We start from the raw sequence: 20037 nt of genomic DNA on the forward strand, positions 1-20037 counted from the left end.
TATATAAGTATATAATGAATCAATGAAAGCATTACTCAAATTACACTGGTGAGTTTGCTCCATCCCTTTAAAAATCTGTAGCAATAGAGTTGTTCATTTTTTAAAACAAAAAATGAATCTCAGTTGTATTTTTTTATTCCTGCTAAATTCTAATGGATGGGATTTCACAGAAAAAAAATCTCTGGCAATTGCATCTCTTGTATAATAACAAGAGACACTGGTGGAACAGTACTGCAATAACACATGCTCCTGCTCTGACAATGCACTGATTTAGTTACTCCTGTTATTCAAACTTCTGCTTCTACAGACAGGATAATAGGACAAGGATCTTATTAATTGACTCCAGGTGCTGGTAGCTTATACTTCAACCACTTTTTTTGCCAGCTTTCCTAATCTTTCCCCTGTGTTACCTTCTTTCTGACTGATTGCACCTGAGACCTCAAAGAATTATCATCATTGCTAAATACTGTTGTCCAACTAACTAGGCACTAATGAATGGGAATTCTGAAATCCTTCAGATAACTTTCCATATTCTGTGTAATTAAGATACCAATTCGCCAATTTGTACTGGCAACAAATAATAGCATGTAGTGGGTAGTTTATTGAATGACTTCTCATCCTCCAACAGTGTAAATTGAAGCTAACATGGCTATATGTTAAAATAAAATTAACTTTCTTATACTAGTATAAGAACATGATAAAATTTGATATTGTTGCAGAGTTTAGAGTCCAGTGAGGCAGTGGAGGATAGTTCTTGGAAAAGATTAACAAGTTTGCATATAGATCAGATACTTCTTTTCTTAGTTCCATTTTCTCCTTTTTACTTGTCAGTAGAAGTTGGAATGACTCAACTCGTGATAAAAAGTAGTTTCGTGTATAGAGAATTTCTGCGTATTTGCTGTCCTGTTTAAGCTGGGTCATATCAGGTTGTTCGACAGATAATTCCAGAGAGAGTAATCAGTGCTTTATTTCTATAGAGACCTCATTTCTGGTCTAAAAAGAACAGTGATTTCACTTTTGATTTGGAAAAGTGAATTTAGTCTCAAGATGCATAGCTTTGAGCTTCACAGTGTTGCCTACGCACAGTCTGCCTTGGCTGCATCACTGTCTTTGATCCATGGCATGAAGTGGCACTCAGCATTCTTGAATCCTGATCTGGGTTGGGCAGAGACAAAATGTGTGTTCAGGTGATTTATTATTATTTCTTAGCCTTGCGATAACTCTGGTTAACTGTAATGCTGAATGTCTTTCTCCTCCTCTACTAGGATTTCCTTTGCTTTAGCATTTGGAAATGTCAGTGGAAAATGCACAAGAACATAGCTTTCACTTGGGTTTTTTCAAGCAGAGGAACAAGGGCCCTGAATTCTTTAATGGAATTAAAGTAGTTTAGGAATCTTGAAAGATGGAAAATAGTAAAAAAAATAAATTCTGAAATAGTTATATTAACCCTTTTTTCCCTATTTTAGTTGAATTCTATATTTTTAAAATGCTTAAGAGTTTAAAAGATATTTTCATGTCAACCTTATCCTTATATAGGGTTTAGTACACTAATAAATGGGCTTTTTTGATGCAGAAAGTTTTTTTCTGAAGAATAGTCAGAAAAGAAAATAATCTCATGTTACTCTTTTTTGTATTATCAGAAAATAAATATAGAAATCCACCTTTACTTATATTCTGTCTCATTCTCTACATTCTTTCAGATTACAATATCTGAGATAGCTACTTGTGAGCATTGTGGCACATAGTCCTACTAACCATAGTGTAAAGACATACAGATATTATTTGGAGAACAAATGAGATTGGATGCTTGATCTGGTGTTACTGTCATCCACTCCACTTCAGGGTAATAAATTGCATTAAAAAATGGCAAAGGGAATTTTAGAGTAAAGAAATGTAGGTCATAAGTAATGTACTTGGTTTACATAGTGGTTTGAGAATTAGCTCTGTCTTGTTTATATCCACCTTTGCATCAGAGTTGACTGTGTGTTTGTAGAAAAAATTAGTTTTTGTTTTTGTATAATTTTAAGCCCCTGAAGTCTGTATTTCTACTCTGAAGTAGTTATACTTGAGTACATGTATAAACAAAAAAACAAAGAAACAAACAAAAAACCCCCAAAAACAAACAAAACAAATGAAAACAAAACAAAACAAAAAAACACATCCAAACAAAACAAAAAAACCCCCACACAATCTCCAAAAAAAACCCCCACACAATCTCCAAAAAACCAAAGAGCAACTCCAACCCCAAAATCACATACATAACTCCACCCTGGAAAAAATCCCAACCTACCAACCAAAAAAAATTAAAAAAGCCCCTACACCATACACCCCTCAAAACCCCCCAAAACACACACACAGAAAAATATAAGCCACTTCCAAGATGGTAGTCATTCCACAAACTGGATTCCCAAAAACGCAAGTAATATTTTCAGTCTTGAGGCCTGGTTATCAAATGCTGCTAGGCACACACACCTTCTTTTCTACAATAGCTCCAGCAGTTGAATAAATGTGAAAGAAAACCTCAAACAGGTATACATAACCTTTATCCTTCTCCCGGTGATGTTTCTTCTTCCTACTTCTTCAGCAACCTTTGGAAGCCTTAAAATAATCTTCTACAAGGTGATAGATGCATATTCCCTTTAACACCCTCCCGCCCCCATCTGAGAGATGTCCTCAGCTGAACTATTTCATAGTTCACATAAACACACTAAGGCCTTGGGTTTGGTTTTGGTTGCTTGTGGAGTTTTTTGTTTGTTGGTTTGGCTTTGCCACACCTTTCACAAATGTGAGACAAACATGGGCCTAAAAATGCCGCAGCTTTCCAGTCAACAGTGAAAACCCTTAGAATCATAGAATCATCAGAGTTGGAAGAGAATTTTAAGATCATCCAGTCCAACTGTCAACCCAACACTACAACTGTAACCCCTAAGCCACTAAACCATATCACCCAGCACAAGATCCAGATGCCCCTTAAACACCTCCAGGGATGGTGACTCAGCCACCTCCCCAGGCAACCTATTCCAATGCCTGACCACACTAACAATGAAGAATTTTCTAGTATCTGCTCTGAATCTCCCTTGTCTCAGCTTAAGACCATTTCCTCTGGTCCTCTCACTGCAGGCATGGTGGGACAGACTGGCCCCCACCTCACTACAACCTCCTTTCAGGTAGCTGTGGAGAGTGATGAGCCCCATCTCCCTCAGCCGTTCCTCATAAGGCATGTTTTCTAGACACGTTGCTTGTTGCTTTTCTCTTGTTCCTTTTCTCTGGACATGCTCCAGCACCTCAGTGCCCTTTTTAAAGTGAGGGGTCCAGAACAGAAAGCAGTACTTGAGGTATAGCCTCACCAGTGCCAAGTACAGGGGAACAATCACTTCCCTCATCCTACTGGCCACACTGTTCTTGACAGAGGCCAGGATGCTGTTGGTCCTCCTTGATGCACTGTTGGCTCATATTGAGCCAGCTGTCAAACAGCACCCTAAAGTCCCTTTCTGCTGAACAACTCTTGAGCCACTCCTCCCCAAGCCTGTAGCACTGCATGGGGTTGCTGTGACCCAAGTGCCGGACCCAGCACTTTGCCTTATTGAACCTTACGCAGTTGTCCGTAGCGCATTGATAGGTCTGCCCAGGTCTCTGCAGAGCCTTCCTACCCTCGAACCGATCAACACTCCCACCCAACTGAGTGTCATTGGCATATTTACTGAGGGTGCACTTAATCCCCACATGAGTTGACTCAACTGAACTGATTTCATTTCACTAATCACAGATGCACAAATCACAGATGTTTTGAAAAATATTGGTACAATACTTCTTATATTGCAGTCTGTGCCAGCTGAAAGCAAAACAGGTTACTTTTTTTGGGCAGAGTAGTGAAGGGTAGTTCCATTCTGATGTTCAAAGACTTGTTAAAACAAATGCACATGTACTGCCTAACCAATATAATATGAATGACAGAGAAGAAAAGTGTGTGTAAGTGGTGAATAAGGATGGACTGTTTTATTGCCTGTGTCCTGAAATTAACTGATCTTCAGTTATTTCCGTTAAATAAAGCTGTCTGGTTTTGGTCTTAGTTTGTTGTTTTGTTTTAATTCTTCATGTCATCAGTCTGGTTTCTGGAAAAACAGTTCTTAAATGTTGGCTCTAATTTCAGTGACTGTTGTGAATGCAAAGGTAGTTTTGGCTCTTCTGACTTTCACTGAAAAGCTTTCAAAATGATAGAACAAAAGCACATTTTGTAAGTTGAGAGAAGTGCTGTAAGTATGTGCCATATATAGTTATGAGGAGATGGGCTTCCAGAGTTTTCAGGAGGTATTGCAGTTGTTAGTTACAAACATAGGTAAGTAAAATAACTATTTATAAAACTTTATTAGGTCATTTACTTGACTGAGACTCAAAAAAGTTTTTAGTTTTAAGGACTTTGCTGGCTTTTAGGTCTGAGTTGATTTTAAGGCTAAAACCAACAGTCTCACAAAATTGGTCAAATGATAATATTTTACTGAACAGTGTTCTACAGTCTCTTCAAGTCATCTCACAGGTAACTTAAAGCACTTGCAAATAGGGGCACAGGGAGTGTCTTCAGTACATTCCTTTTACTTTTTTCTTCTCTACTTCCAGATTTTTCCCTTCCTAGTCTTTATTACCTGTGACAGATAGTTAATACATTTAACCTGGTGGTTTTAGATTGTACAGCTAGGGAAAGTTATGGCAAGGCAGAGGACATATGCTGCTTATTTTGTTTGTCCAGAGCTGTGTGCAGTGATGCCTCAGTCTCTGTAGTGAAACTCTCCAAAACTCCTCCGGTATGAGAAATATGGTAAACCTTTATAAAGTTATTCTAGTTTGTCTGAAGTTACAGAGAACATTTTTAACATCAGGGAAATTATTTTTACTTGTAGTCCTTTTTAGTTCAGGGCAATAGAAATGTCTCCCTTCAGCGTGTCAGCTTCTGTGGCCTGACCTACAATAATGGAATTGGCATAGCTGGTTTTATGTTCAAGCTTTAGAAACTTGTTTGTACATTTCTGATCAAAGCTTTTCTGCTTAGTACTTCCTGACTAGCAAATGTAGTGATGGATGCAGGTGCTTAGTGGACTTAGTGACCTGTTGGACTTAGTGACCTGTTGGACTTAGTGGACTTAGTGACCTTTCTGGGACTGTGACGTGTGTTGAAGGCAGAAATTAAAGATCATAATTTCCTGTCATAGGAAAGGTGGTAGATTCCTCCCTTACTAATCACTTAGGAAACACAGAGAACACATACATCATAATGGCTAGAAAATAAAGAAAGATAATATGAAGGAAGGTAGTTTTATGGCAGTATTTTGTAGAAGTGAGGGTTTATATTGATCATTCTTGTTTAACATTAAGGAAAACACAAGACTGAACATTTGTGTCCAGATTTAAGCATTGCAGATTCCATGTATGCTAAATTTTAGGGATTTTTTTTTTTAGCTTTTCACCTAGAAAAGGGCATAATTGACAAGTGTTAGTTGCTGTTTATTTTCTAATATGCTAGCATAGATTTCTATATTTGCCACTCTATACCGGCTTGAATGTTTATGCCAGCTTCTGTGTCTGTGCTGTTTTGAAATGAATTTAATGTTTGCCTTTTTTTCAGCAAAATTATAACAAATATTTTTAATCTTTATTTATTACTAGTCTACCATCCTGTGCTTGGTAAACTACTTGCTGCTGTGCTCCAGTGGTTTAGAGAGTTCTGATCCCCAAAATGAGTTACATACAAAACTTTCAGAATTTTAATATTATCATTTGTTCTTCTTTAATGGTCCTTGCTTACCTATGTAAAGCTTTAATGGTAATGGTAATGGCCAGTCTCTTCGCGAACGAAGAACCGGGGAAGGTCTTTCCACCTTCCAGCCTGCGCATTGGATTTTTTAGGTGAGACACAGTGTGCGCGGAACTGAGCCCACCCTTTAATCCTGAGGTTCATCTGCCGGGGCCAAGCACGCTTGGACGGTGGCAGCGAGGTCCTCAGGACGTAGATGGATTGCCTTAAGGGCTAACGAGCTCCATCTGCCCGGGGAGGGGCCCCGACCGGGAATCGAACCCGGNTCTCTGCAGTGACAGTGCAGTGTATTTTCCCCTGGACCACCGGGGGCTCCCATGTAAAGCTTTACACAACCATTCACATGATTATTTTCAAATAATGCACTATGATTTATTTGCAAAACTAGTTCAAGGCTTCTTGATAGGCAGAAATAAAAACTGTAAAACTCTTTTTTTTTTTTTTTTTTTTTTTTTTTTTTTTTTTTTTTTTTTTTTACCTCATGTAATCAAGAAGAGGTGTGGAGGTCAATTACTAGATGCATTTCTTTCTGTCCTCCAGTTGCTACTGTCCCAGGCACCCAAACAGTTAATCCTGTGCTGTAACTAGGATAGCTTTCCACAGTTATGACTGGAACAGAGTTAAGTTCCCTGTTATGTTAAATAACTGTCAGCTTCATGCTAGAGCACACAAGGTTGTCAGCCAAGCTAGGTAGATGGCTTTGTCTGGCTGGCCTAATGAAATTCTGAGACAAAAAAGTTGTAGATATTTTTTAGACCTGACAGTTCATAGAGAGAAGGTGGAAGGAGAAATAATTGTTCTTGTCTCAACATCATCAGTTTGATGGATCAAATGTGACAAGTTTGCAGGAGAACCTTGTCTTTTCGCCCTCCTGAAATGTCCAGCATTCTCTGAATGTTTTGGAAAAACAGTGATGTTTTCCGTTGGTCTAAGGCTTGATATATTAAAGATTCTTTAATGGGCAAGAGGGAAAGTCTTGGAGCTGCTTGTCTGCCTGTCCCTTTGATCTAGAAGATGGCCTGGTTTTTTCCCCCAGCTCCTTGTCTTTGTTTCGTTTAAAGCTATTGTTAGCTGGGAAACAAAAGGAGAAATGAAGGATTAGAAAGAGGAAAGGAAGGTTTAAAAGGAGAAGAGTGTTTTTGCGCTTTTTTTTTCCCCCACCATTATTCATTACACTTAATTTTATGTTTAAAAATAAAGAGATAATCTTGAAGATTGTAAGAAACTTTTAGGGCTTTGTATTTATATGCATTTGTGTCTAGCTGAGAGTTACATGACTACTTATATGATCACGGGCCTTGCTGTATCCTTGTGTGGCAAAAGGGAAGGTAGTTTTTGACCCTGTTTATCCAAATTGTCACATGCCATTAAAGGAACCTCTCTTATAGGAGCTGCTGTATGTCAAAAATTCAGCAGGTATTTAAAAAAAAAAAAAAAAAAAAAAATTAAGTGAATGGAGAGGGAGACAGGAATGAGTTCACTACTGCTTCAACAGACTAGGATTGGGCAGTAAATTACCGACAGACCACAATGCTTTTGAAGTGACATTTTCACTTTGCAAAAATTTTGCCACAACTTTCTGAAAACTAGATTTAGAAGGGGTTGTGATGGAATAGGTAGGTAGAAACAGCATAAAACTCTGGTCAGAGTTCAACCCTGAGTTGGCTGCAGGTGACTTCAGCTATTGCTTAGTTCATTTTTCTGAGCCTTCGTTCTTGAATTACCTGCTGTTTGCAAACAGCATCCAGTGGCTTAGCTAAGTATTCCTTTTGCCAACTTCCAGTCTACCCTTTCCTTTGGTTTCATTACAGTACCATGCTGTGGGAAGGGGATACTTATATTCAAAGGCATAACTTGAGTCAGTCAAGTTATTCATATTCAGGGCTCATCTGTAGGAGGCATGTCAAACTTCACCAGACCAACTAAGCTTTACCCCATGCTACATTTTTGCTTTGTATCCCCATCACAGAAGTTGATTTTATTCACTGCCTAAGCTTACAATGTCAACAGTGACCAAAGCAAGGAGTAATTATTCCACGTCACGCTTCATCACGCAGAGCAATTAACTAGCTTCAAGTTGCAGACAGAATCCTAAAAGTTTCAGTTGCATTAGCAGTGCAGGCAGGGCTTGGAATCAAGCCTGAGCTGGGAGCTTGCTTCCTTCAAGTCGTGCTGCATCGGGCAGTCTTTGGATACTATTTGTGTTGTTATTATAGGTGCCTTGTGTGGCAGGTTTTCTCTTGATGCTGTACCAAAGTTGATAGTGGTTGGAAATACTGTTTCCCGTTGATTCAAGAACAAATTGCAGAAGACCTGCTGCATGAAATTGTACTTCTCTGCACCTTTTTGTGTGAGAATAAATCCTCACCAGTGTTACACAGCTGCCAGAACTGTGTCTGTTTACCTTTCTGGGCTGTTTTGACATCTTTTAGGCACCTGTTCATCTCTACTCTAAACACCTGTAGACCAAAGACAGCACAGCAATATATAAGAAATAGATATATTTTGTGGCATCTGCTTGAGCATACTGTCAAGTACCATTACTCTGTCATGACAGTAAAAGTTGCAGTGGTAGTCACGCAGATTGCCTTAGAAATTCATCCCATATTTATGCTGATAGTTAATTGTTCTCCGGAGTGAGGTTTGACTTGAAATAATTTCTCCTTATTTTGGTCACTATTGATACTGTAGGCTTAAGCAGTGAATAAAATTTAATCATAATTTATTTTGCCAGATTTCTCGTGTGGCAGCATTAATGCAGGGCTGCAGCATTGAGTAAACTTTGATATGCTTGCTACAGATAAGCTAGTATGCACTTATCTGAGCTATGTTACATAGAAGGCAGGAGCTGAGCTTGCCCAGTAGACTTAAACACAGCAGTTAATCTAGAAAAACTTGACATTATGTGCAAGCACACTTCCTTAAGGATTCAGAAAGAAAGTAAGTTAAATATTTTACCATGCCAATTTGGCCAGTATTTTTAAAGCATTATTATCAGAACATGTGCTTATCTTACAAAGATTGTTATGTTTTAATATGAAGCAGGTTTGTGTTTTGAAGACTTTTATCTAATTTTAATTCTTTTATTGCCTAATAGACTATCTAAAAGTGTGCCTTTCACGTGGATAACTCAAGCCACTTATATACGCTGTTGCTCTAATTCTGTGCTTTTTTTATGTTAGAGAGAGAGGTCAGAAAGCAAAGGATTGTGTGTTTACTTTGTCAAATGAAATTTGAAAATCAGGAAGGAAGAGAAGTCTTCAACAGGAAGCACATTTCTCTAACATTTCAGTGTTCTCAGTTGTGAGCAGGGGATAATTTCATATTTGATATTTTATTTTTTCATATAGTGATAGGGCAAGGGGTAATGGCTTTGAACTGAGAGAGGGTAGGTTTAGCTTAGAGATAGGGAAGAAGTTCTTTACTGTTAGGGTGGTGAGGTACTGGAACAGGTTGCCAAGAGAAGTTGTGGAGATCCCATCTCTGGAAGTGTTCAAGGCCAGGTTGGATGGAGCTCTGAGCAGCCTGGTCTAGCTGAAGGTGACCCTGCCCATGGCAGGGGAGTTGGAACTAGATGGTCTTTAAAGTCTCTTCCAACCCAAACCATTCTGTGGGGTTTTTTCCCTACTAGATGTAACTCATATACTGCTTGCGCTGTGTAAGCAAGTATAGTTATATTTAAATGAAGAAAAAGAAATGTTAGTTTTAAAGTCAAGGATACTTCTACCCTGTTTTTAGTAATACAAATAATTTAAAACTGGATAAAAATGTTTATTATGTCACAGATACTGTGAAAGTTAAACCCAACAGAGGGATGAGAGAAATCAATATGTGGTCAAAATACAGCTTTATTTTTTAATGTTGTGATTTGCTAGTGCTTGTTAATAATAAAACACACAAGGAAATAGTTAAAAGGAAAAAACATTTGTTTGACCAATGGTGTTCTGTTTTAGGGCAGGACAGCCTTATGCCATGCAGTATTTTCTTCTATCGGAATAGCACCTAGCCTTGACTTTTCCAGGTTCTTTCAGGTTTCAGTGCTGAGTCTTCTTATAAAAAACAAACCACTACTTTTCTTTTGAAATACAAAGAAGGAATTATTTTCCCTCTCTTTTGTTCTGCTATTCTAATTCTTACCTCACCTTTTGATTGCTTTTCTTGGATGACCTTGGTGTAGGGAATTTGTTATTTCTTAAACATCACTATCTCTCGTTTGATCTTATGTTTAATTTTTTTTTTTTTGCATTCACTTATCCATTGGTATTTTTTCACATAGTTCTGGCCGGCTGTGATTCATGTTACATAGAGGACAGAAAGACATTTACATATTTACAAAAATCATGTTATGAACGGCTTGCAGGTTGAGCTTTTGAATATCGGATGCTGCCTGTGAAAACGAGTACAATTTTCATTGCTTTGTTTTCATTGTAGTTGAACAAAAAATCCTTGTTTCCCTGTCGGGTCTTCAACCTTCGCATTCCTATCTCAGGCGATGAATTTTGACTAGTGTGTAGGTTAATTATAATTCATAACAGGGAGTGGAGGGGCACTGAAATCTCTGTGTTGGGTTCTGATTTGTGTGCTGGTTTTCTTAATAAAAGCTAAACTACTGTATTATCCAAAGCATAGCATATAACAAAGGTAACATAGGGAAAAAGGGCAAAAGTTGTATGCCTGTTTCTTGCCATGTATATTTAATATATAAATATGATACAGAGCACATTAATGTTTCATTGACAAATGGTTTTGAAACAAAAATACAGTATTTATTTTTCCAAATGGTTCCTCCTGGTATTAAAAAAATGTTTCTACCATTTTTGCATCAAATTCCATTTCAGAAAGTATTCTGAAGCTTGTAGTCACTTAAAATGTGAGGGTAACAGATTGTTGCAAATACTTTTGCAACTTCTAAATATTTCTGACATACTCATAAGTTTTTACAAATGGAAAGTGTGAACACCAACACAGGCATCTGTATCTTGTCAGCAGTGTTATGTTTTGTTTTACTAAAAATTAAATCTTTCTTATGGTTACAACAGGTTTGCATACATATTATCCGTGGGTAGCAATACAGGAAGTGCTGAGTTGCGGTGCTAGGAAATACACAGAGAAGTACTTGTTTCTTGACTCTTATGCTATCTCATTTAATATGTTAATGGGAAAATAATAATGCTCCCCCCCTCTGTTTTTCTCTAGTGGACCAGATCTATCATCTAGCATCTCCTGCTTCTCCTCCAAATTACATGTATAATCCTATAAAAACATTAAAGACCAACACTATTGGGACATTAAACATGCTGGGTAAGTGAAATTTTTTTTCTTACTTAACTTGGTTAAAATAATATAACCTGGACAGAGTTACTGAGAAGAAGGGAGAATGGAGTGGATGAGTTTACATTTTAAAAAGTTGTTTCTTTAAGAAAAATAAGATTGGGAATATTTTTACTGTCTTTGTACTTTTCTTTTAAATGTATCTGCAAATGAATGCTGGCAGTGTGGCTGTCAAAATAATTATAAAAGTCACAGGAACAATTAAGGGCATGGAATTTTGTAGCAGGGTTTTGTTCACGAGTGCACTTTTCACGTTGGTGACTGTGGAATGTTCCCATGATTGCTGTGAGTGACCGTTCCTTTCCACCACAGCAAATGCTGAACTAGGTGGAACTGCACCCTCTTGTGCATGCCTTGAAAGAATGTTTGGTGTCTGACTTCATGCTAAATAATTACAAGGCAATGTTCTCAGCTTTGTCCGTTAGGTTTTGTGTTGGGAATGGGTCTATGAAAAGAAGACCTCAAGCATACGCTACGTTTTCCTTCCATCTTTGATCCATTTGGTATATACTGCAGGTTGATCTGAGTGTCAATGATCTTAAGAGTTACGATGAATCAAAAAAACTCTTGCACATTAGCTCAGCTGAGTTTCTCATCTGAGTGATACTCCAAATTGTACAATTCAGAGAATTAAGTGATTTAGAAGCTATTGTGGTACCAGAATGGCATAGGTGAGAGATTTCTATGATTTACCATACCAACTCAGAGACCAGAAAGTCATTAAAACAGAGTGCAGGGATAATCTTATTCAAGTGATGGGTAGAATCATCCTGGCAGTTTAAAGGGGCATAATAGAAGAGAAATTATTGATTCTTGTCTTATAATATTATTCTCTATCAGTTTCTCTATGTAGCTTATCTTTTACATATATAAAGAAGGATTTGGTAATCATAATATAGTGTATTATTTCAAGATCCAATTTCCTAAGTGGTTTATGCTTCCTTAGCCATAATTTAGGTTATAATACATTAAATTCTTGGATCATGATTCATTACAACTTTGAGTCCCAGAAGCAAACACGTCACATGTAGCTGTTGCTCTGCTGTTTCTTAAGTTTTCTAGTTTGGGAATGAGAGCTATGGATGTGATTTGCAGCTAGATCTGTCTAGTGAAATCAAATTCTCTTTAAAAATATATAAAACAGGATCACACTGAAGCAGCTAATGTGACTGAAAGATTCTTACACTTGCTCTTAATTGTATTCTTCTTTCCCCATTGCCCAAAATTTAGGGTTAGCTAAACGTGTTGGAGCACGACTGCTGCTGGCCTCTACATCAGAGGTGTATGGAGGTAAGAAGGATAAAACAACATTTAGAGCTTTTTAGATATGACTGTATATAAGGATATTTACAAATATTTTGTCGGTTGTCATAATGATAGATTTTCATGGCTGTCTCAGCTTGCCTTCTTATCAGATGTACTTCTCACACTTTAAAATGTGAGAAGGGTATTTACAATGCTGGCTTAACATCTCTAGTCACGAGCGGTGTCAGGAGACTTGGAGTGTTGTTTATACCTTTCCCGTGTCCTGGTTTACATCTCTTTTTCTGAAAGGCTTGTGGCATTGAACTCTAATTAGTCCAGATACCATAATGAAAACCTGAGAGCAAAGATCATTTCAGTAGTATATATGCATATCTTTTCCCAGACACAAATTCTGTTGTTAAGATTTAGCAATCCCTCTGGTGTGTAAGAGACAAGGATGTACCCTCCAAGCTAAGAAAATAGTGGGTGGCTGTGCAGGTTCTTTTGATGTCTCTTAAAATGTAATGTTCAGCAACAGCTATCTCTTCATCTTCCTTGTATTGTTAGAAGTGGTGAGAGAATGACAGATAGAATGCTGGCTGGATGCAACGAGAATCTTTAGTACTTCCTTGGGGGGTAGGACAGACTGTGCGCCTGTTGGGGAAACTTCCTGCTGTTGTGAACTGTTGCCTAATTGGTAATAGCAGTGTTGCAGCACTTGTGGAGATATGCAGGCACAGTCACCTGCTCAACCTGAGTAGATTTGAGAGTCTAGACTACAAAAAACAAACAAACAAACAAAAAAATGGTCATCTATGTGACAAGATAGAAAGCTTTGTGAGCAAGAAGTGAGGAAGGACAAAGAACATGCCTCCAGGTTTACACTTTTGGTGGAGCAACTTCAGTCAAGAAGATTCAAACCAAATATTCAAGCAAGAGATCACTAAGATGACTGGCCAACCAGATAAGTGGCTTGAGCATGTGCAACATTCCTCCTGACTCCCATTCCTTTGATTATCTATGGTCAGGCTCTGTAGAGAAAAATGATAGCCTCAAGGACTCTTTAATTCAGCAAACTCCCTTCTGGAGCTAGGGACCACCAGGCAAAAAAAAAAAAAAAAAACTACCATGTTTTGGACCCTCATTACTCTGCTGTAATCTATCTGCCTGCTGAAGTGGAAAACGAAACTCCCATTATCAGGCTTTGTTGTGTCAGTAAATCCAATGTTAGGGAGAGTCTACTCAGATTATGGTCTGACTAAACAGGTAAAGTAATTATACTGAAAAATAAAGGACAGAAAATAAAGTCAGAAGATATCTATTAACACTTTCCAAACACGAGTTCTCAAAGGAGTGTTGCATAGAGAGTTTCCAAGTGCTTTGTAGGGCTGCCTCTGCCAGAAAGGACATAGAAGACTGGAGCAACCTTCCACATCACAACATCTTTTGAGGCCCTTTTAAGATTGCTACAGGCTTTTATAAGCTTGTAAAACCTCTATGCATTTACCATTGTTCTGTGGCTTTCATATGGCAGGAATTCATCTGTAATCACGTCTGAGCAGCATTAAAAAAGGAAAGTTTAATCAGAACTGACTGTCAAGGTTGTTTCAAAAATTAACCTGTAACACTTGAAAGTTTTGTAGTAATGTATGCAAACTTCAAATCCAGTAAAAACGATACAACCACACAGGCAGCAAAGGGGAGAAGTTTAACAAAGTGTTTGTATTTTTTTCAAGCATATAAAGCACATACTGTCAAGGTTCCTAGGTGATTGTTGTTTGTTAAATCAAGAACTTCTGTACTGGATCAAACCAAGGGATTGTCTAATCTGATTGTGCCCAGTGATGGCTAGTAAAAATGCTTAGTAAAAATAGAAAAAACATAAAAAGTACATTGTAGTACTCTCTTTAAAAAAGGCAGTGCTTCTCCATTTTGTCCATATTTATTTCCTTGTTTCTTATTTTATGAAACTTGAATATGCTTTAATTTCTTTTTTTCTAAATACAGTAAAAAATGATACCTACATAACCTATAATGTTTCCTCTGAAGTACATGTATCAGTGCCCTTGAGGTAGTCTGTCTCTGCAGAGAAGAATTGAATTTAACCCTCTGTTTGCACACTCTTTTGGGGAAAGTGTTTGGCTGTTGTTTGCTTGTACTCAGTTATCTTACTAGGCTTGCATCTTCCATTATTGTAATTTTCGTGGTTCCATTGAATGCACTTTTAAGGAATTGCATTGAAATGTAAGATTCTTTGAAATGCATGATTCAGAGAAAAGGTATTGAATTGTATAACTTACCTACTGCAAGTCACCTTTTGATAGATCTTCATTTAAGGTGGTTTTCTTTCCCCATAGATCCTGAAGTTCACCCTCAAAACGAGGATTACTGGGGCCACGTGAATCCAATAGGTCCAAGAGCCTGCTACGATGAAGGAAAGCGTGTTGCAGAGACCATGTGCTATGCATACATGAAGCAGGTATTAAACTTGTATTAGATTCAGTGTTTTTTCTGTAATTAATGAAGGCCAGCGTATGGCAAGACTCTAATGTGTGTATTTAGGAGTAGGCGGGCAATAGAGAATGTCTTGAGTAGGAACACTTACACTATAGCTGCAAAATATGTTTTCTTTAATGGGAAGGTTTTATTGCTCCCATCTGTTGTGTGCTTTCAAATGAGCAGTGCTCTTGAAGAAAACGTGCTTTAGTCTTCTTAGTAGGTGTGATATGTCTTTCAGTATCGTAAATAGTTTTTAGACAGATTAACCTGAGGTGACCTTACTGTGCTGAGAAGTGAATAGGGCTGAATAGGGCCATTACTGATAAATGTGGAACATTTAATGAACATAATCAACATCACAATATACAGGTAAAAATAAGGAAATTCTTTTAAAAGTACTTTTAACATTTTTAAACACTATAGTCATAAAAACATGTAGGTGCAAACACAGACCTTAACGGAAGATATGAATACTTAGCCATGTGATGCTTTTTTTGACAAATATGGATAAAATGAGGATAAAAATGCAGTTTAAAATTTGTGAAATGGTACATACCAGTGTCCCTGGGTTTCATAATCAACAGGTAGAAACTCATCGTAAACTAACACAGCATTTACTCTTTACCGTTATATGAATCTTGCTTAATTGTGGTTCAGCAAATCTCTGGGGGATAGTCAAGCAGAAAATGTGGCATACTAAAGAAAGTTGTATCAGTATTTCTTGTTGATTTGCAGCCTTAATATACAAAGGTATAAATCAAAAATAGTATATTCTGTAGAATTTTAAATGTTTAAGTTATAGAATACTAAGTACTTTTAAAACCTTGAAAAGAGAATCAAGCTGAAGAGATAAGACTTTAGAGATGGTATTTTAGCACAGAGGTTGTAGTAATTTTGTCTAATCTCTTCTGCTAGACAGAGGAGGCAGAGGTTCCTGTGTCCTTTGTTCTTTTTTAAATCATTTAAGGTCCAGCATGGTGGTACTGCTCTTGTTCAGGATGACGTCTTTTACTGTAGCAGAATATCCCTTGTCAGTCTGGAAATCCATTTGCAACTGAAGAAGATTGCAGTTTTTATGAGAAATTCTTGTGCTATAGGATATTGAATTTTTTGCAGGTTGTGGTACATACTGCAGTATTCTTTTAGAAGGGCAGGACTGTAAGTAATTTTGAAAATCATGAGCTGTGTCTTAAAACCACAGGAAGAGTCATGATAGCATTTCATAAATTTTATGCAGGATTTACAACAGATAATAAAGGTTTGTAGGGTGGAACTGCAGTGCCCACATACATTAAGTAAAAACTCATGATGTGGATGAACTCTCTGTCCTAGGGGCATCTCTGTCAGATATTTCTTGTACTTTATTATGGGTTAGTGAAGTCTGCCCAAGCTTGTTATATGTTCAGATTTTTTCTGAAACACTGTTGAGCTGGTGGGGGTTGTTAATGTTTAGATGATAGGCTATTACTAGTGGAGGAAATACTACTTTTTGCTAGTGGGAAGATCTGATTTCCTCTGTGAAAGTAGGTGTTGTGCTTTTAAGAGGATTTTCAGTAGGAGTGACATAGCCCTAAACAGTAGAATTTGCAGGATTTCAGGCTAAAATATTTCCAGATCCTTCTCAGCTTCAATAAAAAGAAGAGCTGGGCACACTTAATTTGCATTTTTTGCCATGTCTTCCAAAGATTTCCATTATTAATGCACATTACTGGGTGCCTTAAATACCTAATAGTGTTTCCAAAAAAATGTGAAGTAAAATTAACTTCATTATACTTCCAGACAGCCTGTTTGAATCAGAGCAGTTCTTGAATCTACCCAAAGATGACAATTTGCTGTTAGCAGAGTTCCTCAGTAGCCTGTCCTGACCAAGATCTTTTTGGTGCACTCTTTTCTGCTGTCAGTGTTCTTCTGTTCACTTATTTTGACCCTATGAATTAAGCATTTTTTGACTTTATCTCCTGTTTACTTCTGCTGTCTTTAAACAAACCCAAAAGTATGTAGTTATCAAAGAGTCAGAGGGTAGTAGTAGCATTCAGTAATATATAAGCGTCTGCTTGCAAGGAGTGGTGAGGAGTGAAATACTTCCTGCAGAAATGCAGCACTCACAAATTTAAAGCACATACGCAACTCCATCTCATCCACTACGAGGCACTCGAGCACGTGGTTTAAGAGGATATTTGCTGTAGGCTTCTGGGAGCAGCTCTTCATAAATTCACATGGAAGCTTAGGTCAGCCTTGCTCCTTAGTGTTAGTGGAAGTGCTTACTTGTGGAACTTTTCTCAAGCCACAGGAAGTTTTAGTTCCTTGCCCTGTTCTTCTGAGAACTGAGTTGCAACCTCTGATTCAGACTTCTTCAGAATTCCCTTCTCTTCATCTTTTTCAGTGCTTGCTAGCACTCCCTCCTGGAAAGCCTTGTTGAGTTCACTCAACTGCCTTAACCAGATGGAAGGCATTGTATTGAAACTCTTACAAAAAACAGGTTATCAATCTGTTTGCTTCCTCTATTAGGCACTCTTAGCTTTGTTACTATCCTACCAATCCGTCACTGTTCTTCTGAAGTGCTTTATTTGCATAAACTTTGTATGCAGGTGTGTGACTTGGTATGGAAGTGATATGATTGCACAGCTAGTAATTTTTATCCTTCACAGAACTTCTATTTTACTAGATAAGGTAATACCACCATTTGTCAAAATATTCAGCGTTTTCTGAATGCAACTAAGGTCTTGCTGGAGATATATATATGTATTGCCCCTCTACTCTGCTATGGGGAGACTCCACCTGGAGTGCTGCATCCAGTTCTGGGGTCCTCAGCACAAGAAAGACATGGACCTGTTGGACTGAGTCCAGGGGAGGGTCACCAAGGTGATTGGAAGGATGGAACACATTTTGTACGAGGAAAGGCTGAGAGAATTGAGTTTGTTCAGCCTGGAGAGGCTTTGGGGTGACCTAATTGTGGCCTTCCAGTACCTGAAAGGAGCCTACAAGTTACAAAAACATGTAGTGACAGCACAAGGAAGAATGGATTCAAACTGAAAAAAAGTAGGTTTAAATTAGATATTATGAGAAAGTTCTTTGGTGCGAGGATGGTGAGGCACTGGAAGAGGTTGCCCAGAGAAGTGGTGGATGCCCCATCCCTGGAAGTGTTCAAGACGAGGTTGGATGGAGCTCCGAGCAACCTGGTCTAGCTGAAGGTGTCCCTGCCCAAGGCAGGGGAGTTGGAACTAGATTGTCTTTAAGGTCACTTCAGCCCAACCCATTCTGTGATTCTGTATAGGCAGAGAAAACATTGTGCTGCAGGGGAGAGAGAAAGTGATGGGAGAGATTTTGTGCTTTGTTCAGGACTTGCCATTCAGTATACTTGTACCTTTAAAATAAATTGTGTTTGGAATTATGGAGCTACTTGGAAATCTAGGTATGCTCTGGCTGAATTTAAATACTGATCAGAATCTGACACTACCTTCATGGCAGGGATTTGTGACATCTGCGTAGGCATGTTGTAAACACAAATAAACAGCATTTTAAATGCTTAGCAAATTAAGTGTGTTTTGTGAACTAGATTTTTTTCTTCACTTATACCACTGACCTGTAAGGAAATTCTCCAGAGCTGAAGCAACACTTCAGGTCTCTACAGATTGTTGCAAGGAGATTTTTCTTCTCCTTGCGTTTTCTTCATCTTTTTTTTTTATACCAACTGTGTGACTTTGAAAGTTTCAGTGGTAGCAAATGGGCTTGGTTGTACAGTAAATGTGCTAGTAATTCTGCTGTGATTACAATTCAGGGGTTTGGGAGGAATTTTGAGAGTTAATGATCTCTGAAACACATGGTAAAGAATGTGAATCAGTAAGAAAGTGACTAATAAAACAAGGAATGCAGACAACAGTCTTAATAATTTTAGCTGAAACGTTGATAAAGATTTGTATCAGGTCACAGTGATAACAATGCAACTATCTGGACTTTTCTTGGCGGATTTTTTTAACTCCAGTTGTCTAGCTTTTCCTCTCCTGATTTTGTAGGCAGGGAGGTCTAACTCCTAATTGCTTTTCATATAGATCCACAGACTTTGCAAAGAAGGAGACATTGTTAGTTAGTAGAAGTTTGTCTGATATCCTTATGAATTACAACCACAACATACATGTTCAAGCTGTTTTGCTTAAAAGAAACTTTTGCCATTTGAGTTGTATTCTGTATTGCTCTGTTTTCTAAGACAGTCAGCACAAGGCAATACCTTTTCTTAAAAGGCTTATAAAATTAAAATGTGTCTTTTAAAGGTAAGATGTTATCATAGCATCCTTGATACCTTGCTACGTTCTGGAGCTGGGATTTCTAGAACTAAGTGGCAAAGACTCATGCTGAAAGCCATGGACAGCTTTGTTTTGCAGGGGAGACTGGATGATTAATGCTGCATTTTGACTGACAGCTATAGGGTAGTCTTGATCATTTATTCAGAGAAGGTATCTCTGTAAGCCATAACAACCTTTCTTGCATCTTTGCTGTCTTCCCTGTCCATCTGTGCGAGCATGGTCTCTGTGAACAAATTGGTACTGTTAAATAATGGAGTGAGCTGACATGTTTTGCTAGCCCACAATGCTGTATTTTATTAGCTTGTTCCCAGCCTCTTTTTTTGATTGCTCGAGGAACTTTCTGGTCAATCTGCTGTAGGAAGGCATTGTCTTAAACCGTGAGGACAGAAGTCAGTTGGTCACGTTTGATCTCAACATAAGGGATCAAGCTCTCTTTTGTTTGGCAGTATAAATGTGAGCCAAAGAAGCTTTCTCAAGGATGAAATAAAATATCATACATGACTCACTGCCACAAATCTCACAAATCTGGGGGTGTAATTGACTTTGCTAGTGGGACTATGGTGGAAATAGTCATTATTACGTGTTGTTGTTAATACTCAGAGTGACTGCACATGGGTAAGAGCGTAGTCTAAGTATTCACAGGCAATTAATACAAAAAGGAGTAGAGTTATTCGACATACTAAAAGGGTCACTGCAAAGGAGATGTTCATCAAACGTCTAAAGGAAACATAGGACAATTTTTAGGTAACTGGCTCCAAAATCTCTTTGTCTGTGCAAGAGTTTCTTTTGAGAAGAGAGATTCCAGTTTTAAAGGCACAAATGAAAATTCAGCTGCATGGAAAATAGATTTTTCAA

The 20037-nt window shown here is 37.9% G+C and overlaps 1 protein-coding gene across 4 annotated transcripts in view; it reads left to right on the forward strand.

The window, feature by feature from the left end:
- The window catches only part of UXS1 (UDP-glucuronate decarboxylase 1), a 76076-nt gene that overhangs the window by 25812 nt on the left and 30227 nt on the right, over positions 1 to 20037 (forward strand). For all 4 annotated transcript variants that reach the window (XR_003573214.1, XM_027901387.1, XM_027901390.1 and 1 more), the window contains 3 exons: positions 11003 to 11107; positions 12368 to 12427; positions 14740 to 14861. Coding sequence is in view for 3 of the 4 variants with exons in the window: in XM_027901387.1 (XP_027757188.1) it covers positions 11003 to 11107; positions 12368 to 12427; positions 14740 to 14861 (287 nt within the window). In the remaining variant the exon portion in view is untranslated. The remainder of the gene's footprint in view (positions 1 to 11002; positions 11108 to 12367; positions 12428 to 14739; positions 14862 to 20037) is intronic.

The sequence above is a fragment of the Empidonax traillii genome, unplaced genomic scaffold, assembly GCF_003031625.1.
Source record: "Empidonax traillii isolate 1590-97213 ecotype Southwest subspecies unplaced genomic scaffold, ASM303162v1 scaffold782:size294519, whole genome shotgun sequence".
NCBI lineage: Eukaryota > Metazoa > Chordata > Aves > Passeriformes > Tyrannidae > Empidonax > Empidonax traillii.